Raw genomic sequence first — 13,414 nt, 5'->3', positions numbered from 1 at the left:
ATGTCTGCTCCTAGTCCAAGTCTCCAAAGCACCCACCTCTAAGGAATGGATAGGAATTCCTAGTTCTTCAACAGAAAAGGTCAATTCCCCCTCCATCCCCACAAACATAGTTTCTGTACAGAGAAACCCAGACAAGGTAGCAGAGTCCCGCCGGCATTCTGGAAAAGTGAAACAAACATGGCGTCTGACGTCAGGGCAATGCTGAAATGGCCCTTCCCTGCCAGCCTTCTCAGCAGATCTGGTGGTTTCAGAGCTTTCCCTTCCTTTCTCCTTGAGCCCCTCCCCTCCTCTCTGCCTCCTAGGAGCTTAGATCCCTTTAAAGGTTATCAACTGCTGTCCTTGGATGGCTGGTATCTTAACTGTTCCTTGGGCATTTCCTCCTCCATTTGGGACTCAGGACCACCATCACCAAACCTGTCCTCTGTCCATCACTTTTGTATATCTCTAGCACTCTAGGAGATCTGAGTGTCTGAGGCACAGAAGTCCTATTGCTTTCCTCATCTTTGAGGTGAAATATATTCACTCCTTTCCCTTTGGGCAGTCAAGTAATCTACTGCCTGGAATTCTGTAACTTTCCACTCATTTCAGCCTCATTTCTCTTTGGTACTTTTCCCTCTGGCAAGCTTAAGGAGCTGTTACACCCCCACTGCTCTCCTATCTCATCCTTATCCCACCTCAATCTCTCTTTTCTGTGTGGAAACTATATGTGAAGGTAATCTGCTCCTCCCTTCCTCCACACTTTGCCTCATAGTTGTCTTCTGTGTCAAGTGTAAAGGTACAATGCTATTTTTCAAAATTTTCCCTTTATCCACCAGGTATTTTTCCCTTCTTGTTTTCCCTCCCCAGCTTTATTTCTTCAGCTCATTTCTGCTCTGTTCCTCCTTATTGCCCCTTTTGTCTTTTTCTCTTGCTGATTTTGTAAATACATTTAAGTTCCTCAGCTTCTATAATGATTCCAAAGAAGCATTAATCAGTTATTCAGTTAATAAACCATTCTTGAGTGTATAATATTGCCAGGTATTGTGCTGAGCACTAGGGAGCCCCATCTTCTCAAGAGGGACTGACTTCAGTTCTGGATTTCAGCACCATGGCAAACTAATCCTGTCCCAAGCCCCACAATAAGACTCTCCTTCACCCTCTCATTTCAGGAAGCCCATAGGAAAGACTTTGCCCTTGTAGTTCAGAGCTCACTGGAGCAGCAAGAGCAATAGGAGCTAGCAATAGCTAGCTTTGGCTTTGCCCTCTCTGGCAGAATTCCCTGTGAAATCTCCTCTGGAGTGGAAGCTTACCTGAGGACCGCCCTGCCATTCCTGTGCCCTGTCCCCCGTGCTTTGGTCTCCCCTGTTGTCGTGAGCGCTCCTTATCAGAGAGCATCTCAGCTCTGTTTGTCTCCCTGGTGTTTTCCCTGTAGCTCTTGGTGCCCCATCTTGTCATCCATCCCTGTAAGTGATACTGTTGCTCTGTATGGCTCAGGGCAAGCAGGCAGGCACCAGAATCGCAGAGCTAAGAGGTGGCCCCGGAAACCACACAGGCTCAATTCCCAGACTGCTCTGGGCCACTGGCAAGGAGGGGAGTTCTAACACAATGCCCACCGGCTTGCTGCAGGCCAAACCCTCACTCCACTCTGCCGCATCCACAGGACATTTATCCTGAAGATTTACCTGTGCCACCCCAAACTGGGTTCCCATCTTTTTTTCTGCCAGAGAGTTTTCTGCCTCCCCAAATCTGAGTCCCCCAGCCCTGCTGTTGCCACCTCAAAGCCACCAGATCTCACTTTTTACCCCACTGTATCCCTATATAACACCCCTCAACACAAAATTTACCTCCTTGCTCCTCAGACTTCACTTCTGTTTGCTGGCTCCTTGGATTTGATAAGAGTCAGCATAATATCCTAGAACCTCAGCTCTGGTCTGGTCAGAGCACCAGATTCAAATCGGACCCTTGTTATTACCTGTGTGGAGTCCCCCAAGCCCTCTGACCTTTAATTCCTTGTCTATAAAATCTAGGATCCTCTCTAGCTTCAAATCTGTGATTCTCTGATCCTATAACTATTTTCTACACTCTATGAGTCTGTGATATGTCCAGGGTTTTCCTGGGGAAACTATGGTTCTCCCCCATTCTCAGATATTGGACTGACTATATGTCCATACACAACCTCCCTCCCCCCACTCCAATCATATAACTTGTATGTATGATCAAACACATGCAAATATATAGCATCTTCTTTCTACTAGGATTACCTCCATCTCTACTCTCCTAATAAGTAGTGGAATAAGCCCAAGATCTTGGGATCCATTCCATCCTTTTCACAATGCCCTCAGAAGCATCAATATGGGAATAAAGGTCCAGCTGGCATTCCTCTTGGGCACCAGTCCCTTTTTGGTTTGTATTCCCTATCCCCCCCTCCATTATTTCACAGATGGAAAAGCCATGGCTGGCCTCTGAAAACCAGTGCTCGCCTGTATAGCAAAGCACCAGGCAGGACAACCTAAAAGACAGTTACTTACATGAGGTGGGCAGGGGGCTTAGGAGAGATGGAGATGGACAGGACTGGGGCACAGCTGGCTGGGGCCCCTCAGCGTCCGGTGTCCCTGAACCTCTCCTCACTGGACTTAGAATGTCAGAAATCCTGGGGGCTGGGGTGAAATAGACAAGATGGTGAAGACATAGGAACAGAGGTTTTGAGCAGAATAGGAAAAATGGATGAGCACAGAAAATCAAGCTGGGGGAAAAAAAGAAGGAAGGAAGAAAGGAAAGATGGCTTTAGGGCTGGGAGGAAGGAAGGAAGGAAGGAAGGAAGGAAGGAAGGAAGGAAGGAAGGAAGGAAGGAAGGAAGGAAGGAAGGAAGGAAAGAAGGGTGTAGGAAGGAATTATTCAGATGTTAGGCAGAATTAAATCTGTCAAGCTTCAAAGGCAGACCAAGTAGGAGAGCAAGATGCCACACAAATTAGAATCAAGTTCTGAGAGCCCCCTAGAAATGGAGTGTTAGAAGGTAGCAAGGAAGTGGGAGCATCCCCTGACCCAGGAGAGTGCCTGCCAGAATGGTAAATTACATAGGACCCAGTGATATCCAATGAAGGCAAATGAGGACATGCAGCAAGATGGTGTCTCTTCTTACTCCAAGCCAGAAAGAAGTTGATTTCTTTTCTTCTCTGTACATCATACTTAGATGTGTACTTATCCCCTACCCCTTTCACATTAAATAAATTCAAAATATGAAAACTTGGACCAAAAAATGACCAAATAATAGATTTAGAGTTAGAAGGGATTTTAGAGTCTATTTAGTCTATACTCCTCATGTGAGAAATGTGGAAAATCAGGTCAGACACACACATAAAAAAAAAAAAAAGTTTGTCTATGGTCAAGTAGTTGAGTCAGGATTTTAACTCAGTCATGTGACTCCAGACTTAACACAAATCAAGGATACTGATTAGTTTTCTGTATTCAACTTTAGCCACAGGCTTTCTTTAAGTATCTTATTTCCTGTGGTACACTGAAAATAGGATCTAGTTGACAAAAAAAAAAAAAACCTTCTAATTTATAATCCTTCTGCTCAATAGTTACCCATCAACTGTATAAAGTGGGGAACCCATAGGAAAGAAAGTTTTCCTTTTCCCTAATTAGACAAGAGTGACTGGACCAAAGATCAAGGAGGAATTTCCTGACAATGAAGGTTGTTTCACTCCAGGATGGGTTGAGATGGGAAGAAAACCAAGTTGCCCTCTGCTCTGGAAATTATTCATTGTAGCCCATTCACCCACCAAGCACCCTTCAACTTCAGCATTCAGGGCTCAGTTAGCATAAGCTGACCTGTTTTAAAGGGAAAGGAATGGGTGTCTACAAGGCCCTTTCCCTTTAGGTAGTCCCAGGATCCTGGATTTAGGGCTACAAGGGACCTTAAAGGACATCTCATCCAATCTCTTCATTTCAAAGATACGGGAACTGATTCCAAGTCCAGAAACTTGTGTAGGGGATGGGGAAGGATGTGGGTTCTGAAAGTTATGTTTCCTGTCCCATCTTCCAGCTTCTTGGCAGGTCAGACCAAGAGGCTGCATTTCCTGATATGCTATTCCAGTGGGCCTATGACAGCAGGGAATTAAAGTGGGAGCCTCTTCCTCCTATCCCAGGAGTTCACTATGGCCTCTCTCTGGGTCATCACTAGATAGGGACCTTCCTTGGATCACTCTGTGGGCTGGGCCCAGAGGTGGGGCCTCCAAGCTGGAGGCAGGACAGCAGATGAGTGGAGGCTGGCTGGAGAGTTCTAGCTGTGAAAGCCTGAGACATGGCAAATAAGTGCAAAGGAGAGGTGAGGTGAGTCATGATTAGGCGAAGCTGGTTAAGTTTGGGGACCAGAAAAGTCAGGCAGCAGGCCCACGAGGGCCTTGAGGAGGACAAGAACCTTCCTGGGGTCTAGTCGGACTCCACCATTGGTGCCTCGGGCCCCAGGGGCTGGCAGCCTGGGCACAGCTGAGAGGGAAAGCACATGGGAGGCAGCAGCAGCGGCCATCTAAGAGAAGCTGGGATGAGCTGTGGATATAGCTGACTCAGCCTGTCCGGTCATTCACGGCACCAGCAGCAGCAGGGCCCCTGGCTGGGGCTGGCTACTTACATGGGAATGGCAGGGGGCTCATGAAAGTCGGAGACGGACAAGGCTGGGGGACGGCCGGTTGTGGCCCCTCGGCTTCCAGGGGCCCTGAACCCCTTCTCACTGGGCTTAGAATGTCAGAGATCCTGGGGGCTGGGGTGAAACAGATGAGAGAGTGAACACGAGTCTGGAGCAGAAAGAGAAAGCGATAGGAGGAGAGCACTGGGAAGGGAGGAGAGCACAAGCAAGACCTCTGAGATCAGCTCTGGGGAACGACCTTTCTGCTTGGGATCACTCGCAGGACAGGGGGAAACAAGAAAGAGGACTTGGGTATAAATGGACCTTTGCATTTAGGAGGCCCCAAACCCTTCAAGCCTACTTCCAACCCACAGGGGTCCCTGGCCAAAGGGCATGCATAATCTACTTATTACCTACTCTTTCCTCCCCTCTCAAGGAAAAGATTAAATAGGAAGGAGTGGGGGAGGAAAGGGGGGAAGCCGTCTACCCATCTTAAGGATCCTCAGTTTCATATCTGAAAGTGGATCCTTGAGGTGAGGGCAAGAGTCAGATCACTCTCTCTGGAAGAAAGGGAGTAGGACTCAGGGAAAGAGAAGGTTATAGAAGAGAGGGACAGACTGAAAAAGCAGAAACTCCTCTCTTCCTCTTTCTTGGTGAGCCCTGAGGCTAGTGTGGAAGGCACTACGGGACTGCTCAGATCCTCCGGTCTCATGCAGAACAAAGACTGTTTGATTAATATCTAAAATCAGGTGCCAGATGTCTCTCTCGGTATACAGCTGATGCAGCCCTCATTAGCTCTGCTCCCATTCCCCCTCTAAGTAGGACACAAGAAACTGTGCAAAAAGGGCATCTCTTGTTTCTAAGGGCAAGGTATCCTGCTCTACAGGATCCCTTAATACTTGCAGTGGCAGCTCCCAAAGAGTGAGGGAACCCGTGAGTTTCCTCCGAAGTTTCCCATGATGCCCTACCAGGACAAGTGCTGCTTCTAAAGTCGTCTGGGGAAGGGAGGTAACTACTTACACAGGACAGGCAGGGAGCTTAGGAGAGATGGAGACGGACATGGCTGGGGCATAGCTGGCTGGGGCCCCTCAGCTTCCGGGGGCCCTGAACCCCTCCTCACCGAGCTTAGAATATCAGAGATCCTGGGGACTGGTGAAGGTGAAACAGATGAGAGAGTGAACAGGAGGAGAAGATGAGATGGCCAGGGATTGGGAGAATATAAACACAATGAAAATCGTGAGAGAAAAGAAATGCAGGGAAGACAAAGGCATAGCCTAGAGCCAACCATCTGGGGTCCCTAATCCAGCTGGACCCCAAGAGCAGCAGTGTGTGGTGAAACAGTGAAGTAGACACTGACTACTAGTTTACCAAGGACAGACCCAGCAGCTCCTGCCTTAAAATTAACTGGTTTCTTTGGCTGCAGCTGTGGAAAATCTCCTCAGGGCTGTTGTATATCCAGGCCTAGTTGTCCTGGAATATGGATCTTGGGCAAGTAAACAAGGGGATTCCCATTTCTGTAGCCTAGGATCAACCTCTAAGTACCAGCTAGATCTCTAATATCTAATAATAAGATAGTCTTCACAGAAACACAGAATTTCAAAGTTGAAAGAGGTCTTAGAAATCAATTAGGCTATCCCATCCCGGAAAAGAAATTCTCATTCAAATATGACAATTAGAGTTTATCCGGCCTCTGCCCAAAAACCCAAAGAACTCATCTCCTAAAGCAGCTCATTCCTCTTGGGAATGGATGACCTACTTGCTAAGAAATTTTTCCTAATATCAAGCCTAAATTTGTCTCTTTGCAATGTCCACTCAGTTCTCTTGGTTCTACCCTCTGGAGACAAGTAGAACAGGTTAATCCTTCCATCATACAACAGCCCTTTCTTCATATATTTGAAGATAGTTACCATGTAAGTTACTCCTTGGTCTTCTCCAGTCTAAGAATCCCCAATTCCTCCAAGTAATCCTCATATGACCTGGACTAGAGAACATGTCACCATTCCCTTTTGACCACCTCTAGACTTTTCCCAGCTCATCAATGTCCTTCCTAAACCAAGTTGCCCAAAGCTTAGCTAGTGTTCCTGATATGATTTGATGCCATCTTCTACTTCTTGATGGAAGCCCCTACATGGCCATTGATTTCAACTATTGCCTTTATTGGGAAGACAGAGAGGACTCCTTCTAGAGGAATAGGCTGACCAGGGCAGAGCATGATGATTATGGGATGTTAGTACTGGAAGGGAAAGATTTTAGGATCATTCAGTTCAGTTGCCTCATTTTACAGCTGGAGAAACTGAGACCCTGAGAGGGAAAGTGATTTATTTCAATATAAAAGAGCTGGGATAACTCATGTCCTCTGACTTTAAATTAAGTGCTCTATACACTACTTACTGAATCACACTGTTTAGTGAAATACAAACAGAATAATGGTCCTTCTCCCCATAGAGATAATGGATAATTCAATCTTTTTAAAGAACTTTGAGCCTGATTTCTTCTCCTTCTTTGGCTATTATTATTACCACTATTCCTAGCATTTATATGCTTTAAAGTTTGTAAAGAACTTGGTGGCCGTTATCGCCTATGAGTCACACAATGCCCTGTGAGGTAGGCGACACAGACTTTAGTATTCCTATTTGACATAAGAGTAAATGGAAGTTCAGCTGACTTCTCTAAGAATCCCCAGCTAAGAAAAGAGGAGCTGAGCCAGACTTCTTGACAGCCTCTCTCTTCCTTGGTCTGTCTGGTTCCTTATATCCCCAACATCAGCTGTGGTTCGGATGATGTAGGAGGCCAATGGGTACGGATCACATCAGATAAACCTAGAAAGAGGATGTTCCTGTAATAGGAGGAGTAGACATTGAGGGCGAGGTAGGATATACCGGAGCCTGGATGCATGGAGGAAGGGTGGGGAATCAGTGTGGTCCAGCAGCAAAAATCATATGCAGCTAAATGTCCTAGGCTTGAGTCATTCCCCCTCCCTCTGGGCCTTAGTTAACCCCTACACTAGAAGACTAGAGACTAGAAGACTTTCAGCTCTAAACTGAGGTGAAACTCAGTTTAGAAACTCAGAAACTTTTGTCTCTTTCAATTCTAAACCTACAGTTCTGAATAATTCCCATCTCTCAATCCTATGATTCCAAACCAAGAGAGTTTTCTCAAATGAAGGCCCTTGGCTATACCCCTGTCCTGACAGAAGAGATGTGACTGAAGGGAGCAGAGCCTTATAATCTAGAAAAGCTGTGGCCAGACCCAAGAAGTAGTTACTGCAGGGGGAAGGGGGGATGCCCTGTGCTCTTCCCCACACCAAGCCAAGGGGCCAACTTCCTGGGCCGCAGCTTCCTCCTTCATCAAGAACTTAAGTCTTCCTCTAAAGAGAGATTTGACTACTGCTAGCATTGGACCCTGAGAGAGTGGGTACCTGGCAGGTGAATGATGAAGGCAGAGGGTTGGTTGGCTACCTGCTGATGCCCTTTCTTAATGTTGTAACACTTGCCCTCAAGTATTAGTAATTCCTTTAGAAGTTCCATGTGACTGACTGCATACATGTTATTGGGCATTTTGCTCCCATCCCAGGTCTGATGAGGATGAAGTTAGGCTTGGGTAAAGGGACAGTCCCAGGACAATGCAACTGACAAAGGGTCAGAGAATGGATTTAAAATCTCCCTCAAATATAGGTGGATTTGAGAATATGGTTGGAAAAGGAATAATAATCATGTAAATGTAGGGTGTAGATACACTGTAGATAGTCTGTATAGGTTTTGCAATTTAGAATTTACAAAGTATCTTTGCCTGTATCATCTCATCCAGACCACACTATAGGAAGCTAATCATTTATGTAGCATTTTCTAGTTTATGAGGTATTTTTTATGTGTAGAATACACAGCCCTTCGAGGAAAAGTAGTTTTTCTCTTTTGGCTTTGAAATCCCAGTACCTAATCCAATGCCTAGCATATGATTGTTTAACAAATGCTTGCCTATTGATTTACAAATGCTATTTCACTAGGTCCTGACCACACTTTGAGTTTGTTGTTATTGCTCAGTCGTGTCCAATTCTTCATGACCCTTTGGATCATAGCACAACAAGCCTTTGACCTAAAGGGCTCATCTTCCAATGTTATATGTTTTGATCATTTTAATATTGTCCATGGGGTTTTCTTGTATCTGAGGATAGATTTGAATTCTGGTTCTTCTGATTCTAGCCCCAATGCTTTATCTACCATCACACATTTTGAAGTAAGCAGTGTAAATATTATAATCACTTTTCTGTAAATGTGGAAACAATAGCTCAAAGCAATTTGCCTAAGATCACATAAGTTGTAAGTGGTGGAAATGGAAACACATCCCCCATCTCCCGATAGTCCAGTGCTTCTTCCCCCATTGCAGTAGGCTGATTCTCAACGGTCAATGTTAGGACAGGACTCCAGAAAATCAGAACCTGGTACTGTAGCTGTGAGGTTTGAGACAGCTTAATGGGTCTAGAGGCAAAAAGGTTTTGGGAAAGGTCTTCAGGTGACCAGTTTTAGAGCTGCCTAATTGGGCCACTGGAAAAGGTATGTCTGCTTGAGAGCAAGAAGGATGCAACACAGATGAGAAGCTGAATAAAGTCAGCTTCCTCAAGAAAGGGATGGGGAAGCTGTTTATTAGAGTTGAGCTTCCTAACCTTTTTATAGGTCAGTCTGGTATAAGACTATGGACTCTTCCTTTCTCAGAAGAGTCTTTTTAATGAATAAAATACATAGGATCACAAAAAATACCAAAGCTTAGTGAAAATAAAGCTATCATATTTTTTTCCCATTCAAGTTCATGGATCCCCCAAAATTTATCCATAGATCTTTTTTTTGAGGAGGGCGGACTAGAAGGCAATCCATATATGACTGATTTAGGTTATCAGGAAAAGGATATCTGGCATGAACCTAAATGGAAAACTTAAAAGACCAGAGAGAAAGGTCCTTCCTGCCTCAGAAACCAAGAATGGATTCACCCTCCCCCAAAAAGAGGGGACCCAGGAGAAAAGTGAAAGATGACACCTGTAAAAAGTGAGGTTACAGGTATGAAGCTTCCAGTGATGGGGAGAGGCACAAGCTGCTACAGTCATTCTAGAATAAGAAAGTAGTTTAATAGTTTCATAGGATTTAGAGCTGAAAGAGATGGCTTTAGGGATCATTCATAAAGTCTAACCCCTCCTTTTTCAGATGAGGAAACCCATACTCTGACTTACCCAGAATCACCTAGCTGATGAAAATTGAATAGAGGTCTCTGGAAGTATTTTTCCCAGTATACCTCATACTTACTGTGACCTGCTTAGAAAGCACCCATGCAAGGGAATATCAGAGAGAGGCGAATGGGTAAAGACATATTCTCAATAGGCTGGTGCTGGCAGGTAGAAAGTAACAATAGAACCTAGGGAAACCTTTGGTTGGGCCATCATTCTGGTCTTACTTTGTCACAGAATCTCCCGCCTCTTTTTGAGTTCTGGGCTGGCCCAATTCCATCCCACAATTACCATCTAAATGGAAGGTAACCCACAGTAGCCTGTATTCTGTTCTTTTCCTTCACAGCTACATTTTAGCTCACCTACTCTTTCGAGTCAAAGCCAAAGCCCAAAGTATTTCCAAACCTCTCAACCCCCTTCTCTGGGCCCACACCCTCCTGTGTCCCCCCACCAGTCTGGCCACTGGAAGGTCAGCCCTGAGGCCTTACCTTTAGTGTCTTCATCCTCTATGGTGGTGTTGGTGCTGTCTGATGATTCCTAGAGGGAGTACACAGGGAGTCGATGAGAGAGACAGAAGAGAAAAGGATGCAAAAAGAGGTACCATTAGGGAAATGGCCCCAGGGGTCCAGGGGTGACAGAGGCTACAGAGCTGGAGCAGCCCCCAGGAGCTGGCAGGCAGGGCTGAATGGTCTCCTACTAAGCCACAGCAGCCCTGGCCCAGAAGAAGCCTGTGTCTGGGTACCCATCATTCACATCACCACTCATGATCTGCTGCGAGCTCCCCACTCAGATACAAGTCCTTTGCTGGATTCCACAGAGCAATGCTCTTCAACAGACTCAGAAGAAGCTGCCTGGAGCTCAGCTACAAACCTCTGGTCCACTTTTCCCTAGGTGTGGTACCCCCCAGCCTCTTCCCTTCTCTTTCCATATCCCTCCTCACCTCTAGTTTATCCTTAGGACCCAGTAAGAAGAAAATGGAAGGTGGTCCAGGAAGAACTTGGGCCACACACACACACACACACACACACACACACACACAACAGGACGAGACAGAAGACACCAAACTCAATTAAATAAAATAGGTTGGCTGGATTTTTCTTTCCATCTTAGAGAAAGAGAGAGATAAAAAAGCTTTCTGAAAAAAGAAGCAAATAGCAAGGAAATAGGCTTGTATTAGGAATTCTGAGAAGCAACACTGGGGACAACTATCACCCCCCACTAACATCCTGCCTCCCTGGTACCTCACTGCAGAGTGGGGATGAGCCTGGGTCTTGGAAGGTTTTGCCAGTAGAGCAAAAACAGCTTTAATAGGTCCTACCACAATGGAAAACACTTCGAGGCTGGCCTGTAGCAGCCCACATAAGGACAAGTCTAGCTAAGGTTGGAGGTGCTCATCAGGTGTTGGCTATGGGGCAATGTACTTGTCTGTGATAGCAACACTTATTTTCTGAGCAGAGGGCAGAGTGCCTATCATGTTGATGGATGCAACAAGATATTGGCCCATTTAAAAAGAACAAAATCCCCAATATTTTCAGGGCTTGCCTTGGGAATCAAGAAACGCCAGCTTCAATCTCCTCCACCTTCTATATCTGCCCTATACAGGCTCAGGTTTAAGACTATGACTTTGAGGCCATAAGACCCTGAATCATCAAAAAAAAAAGATATATTCACTGGGCAGGAAAGTAGAAAGACCTTTTAAACACAGGAAATGAGAAGGGCAAAATACTCAGTTAATCAGAAAATTCAATTCACCAGAGCATCCTATTCCTTGTCTGTGCATCCTGGCTAATCTGGATATAACTACGTTTCTGTGAGCCTACAACTCCCCAGAAATGGCCAAGGACAGCCATCAGCCACCATGGATAGAACTACAACCAATGAGATTCATACAGATGTGCTGGAACCCACAGCAGATAGATTCCTTAGGAAAGCATCTCTCCTGGAGTTGGTTCCCTCACTGAGGTCTTCTGGCTTTCCTTTGCTTGTACCTGTATGGATTCCAGCCTGGTCTCCCACACTCCCTGAGAAACCAATCACACCCTTCCTATGGCCCCAAGACTCTTTCTTACGGTTTTGATTATCTATAAGGGAAACTCTGATATCATAGAAAGAGTTGGGACTTTTCTTTCCAATAGTAACAACAGCACACGCTGTGAACTAGCCCTGCCTTAGTGTCCTCCCCAGCCAGACTTCTGTTGCCCCTCTGGGCCTTCAGACAAACCCAGTGGTTAAGCAAAATACCTATCTGTCACAAAGTACTTATGCTGTCTCTCTATATCAGTGGTTCTCAAAGTATGATCTAGAGAATCCTGGGGATCTCTGAAACCCTTTTAGAGGGTCTACAAATTCAAAAATAGTTTTTATTTCCAATATGGTAAATGTCTATAAATATAATCCAGATAAACAAAAACGTTTTGGAGAGATCCTCAATAATTTTTAATAGGATAAAGATACTGAAAACAAAAGTTTGAGAACCACTGCTCTATATATTCATTTATACATATTACATATATATATTTAATATATTCCTCTCTATATATTATATGTGTGTTATATATACATACATCCTTTTGGCTTTACACACATGATCTCACTTGACCCTCCCAATAACCACAAGTCTATGAGGGAGTTGCTATTGTTGTCTCTTTACAGATGAGAAGACAGTTTCAGAGAGATTTAATTGACTTATTTAGCCAGGGCTACACAGCTAGACCATGTCTATGGTAAGATTCAAATGTCTTTCTGATTCCAAGGCCAGCATTCTCCCCATTATATCACACTGCCTTTCTTATAGAAGGGGGTGAGTAGCCTTCAGGGAAGCAGAATCCCACCCTATACTGGTGGGACTGATCTGGCCCAGAATGTGGCGGGAGGAGGAAGGCTCCCCAGGGGTGGGCTTTCAGACCCTGCCTGAGTAAAACAGTGGCGAGGTGGGGAAGCTGGGTGGGAGAATTTCATGTTCAGAGCCACACATCAGTCAGACCAAGCTTCTCTTGAACCAATCCAACTACTGTAGACAGACCCCAGATCCATTCATTCTTCATTTCCACATTCCCACATCCTAATACATTGCCTAGCATAGTGTGGGGGCTTCATTAATAATTACTGATTGACCTTGATTGCAGGAAACAAAGAGAAAGCAGCCCTCCTTTTTGTCCTTTTGGTGCAGAGATCACTCTTGAGAAAACAACAGATGAATAGACTACAAAGGACATACAAAGAGACACAAAGACAGGCACACTTCCCGACCCAGAGAACACCCCGTTCAGAAAGGGCCGTCTCCTTGAGCCATACAGCTGGACCATCCCAGCCTCTCTTCATCCAAAAGAAAACCGAGACCCAGAGAGATGAGGAAGTAGCCTGTACCCCACAGCTAGATGGTAAAGGAGAAACACTGGGACATGCGAGCCCCTTGAGAATCGCTCCCGTTTTCAGCATTTGCTTTTAGAAATTCCTATCTAAGACAGTTGGGAATGAGGCTCTGGAGATATTAGGGATCCCCAAGCTCCGTGACCTGGATCATCTAGTCTCATTGCTTCTCCTTGAGATGGGGAAACTGAGGCTCAGACAAGGGCTTAGATTCAAATGTGCCCAGTCGT

At 45.4% G+C, this 13,414-nt stretch overlaps 1 protein-coding gene across 17 annotated transcripts in view; it reads right to left on the bottom strand.

Annotated features, from left to right (window-relative positions):
- Window positions 1-13,414, bottom strand: part of CAMK2B (calcium/calmodulin dependent protein kinase II beta) — a 287,804-nt gene that overhangs the window by 25,581 nt on the left and 248,809 nt on the right. For 9 of the 17 annotated variants that reach the window (XM_051976448.1, XM_051976450.1, XM_051976449.1 and 6 more), the window contains 4 exons: window positions 10,304-10,352; window positions 5,624-5,752; window positions 4,610-4,738; window positions 2,508-2,636 (listed from right to left, as the gene is read on the bottom strand). In XM_051976448.1, coding sequence (XP_051832408.1) covers window positions 2,508-2,636; window positions 4,610-4,738; window positions 5,624-5,752; window positions 10,304-10,352 — 436 coding nt within the window. The remainder of the gene's footprint in view (window positions 1-2,507; window positions 2,637-4,609; window positions 4,739-5,623; window positions 5,753-10,303; window positions 10,353-13,414) is intronic. The other 8 variants (XM_051976458.1, XM_051976459.1, XM_051976455.1 and 5 more) reach the window with 1 other exon arrangement.

Source organism: Antechinus flavipes, chromosome 2 (genome assembly GCF_016432865.1).
Source record: "Antechinus flavipes isolate AdamAnt ecotype Samford, QLD, Australia chromosome 2, AdamAnt_v2, whole genome shotgun sequence".
NCBI classification, from domain to species: Eukaryota; Metazoa; Chordata; class Mammalia; order Dasyuromorphia; family Dasyuridae; genus Antechinus; species Antechinus flavipes.
This window is presented reverse-complemented; position numbering and strand designations above follow the sequence as displayed.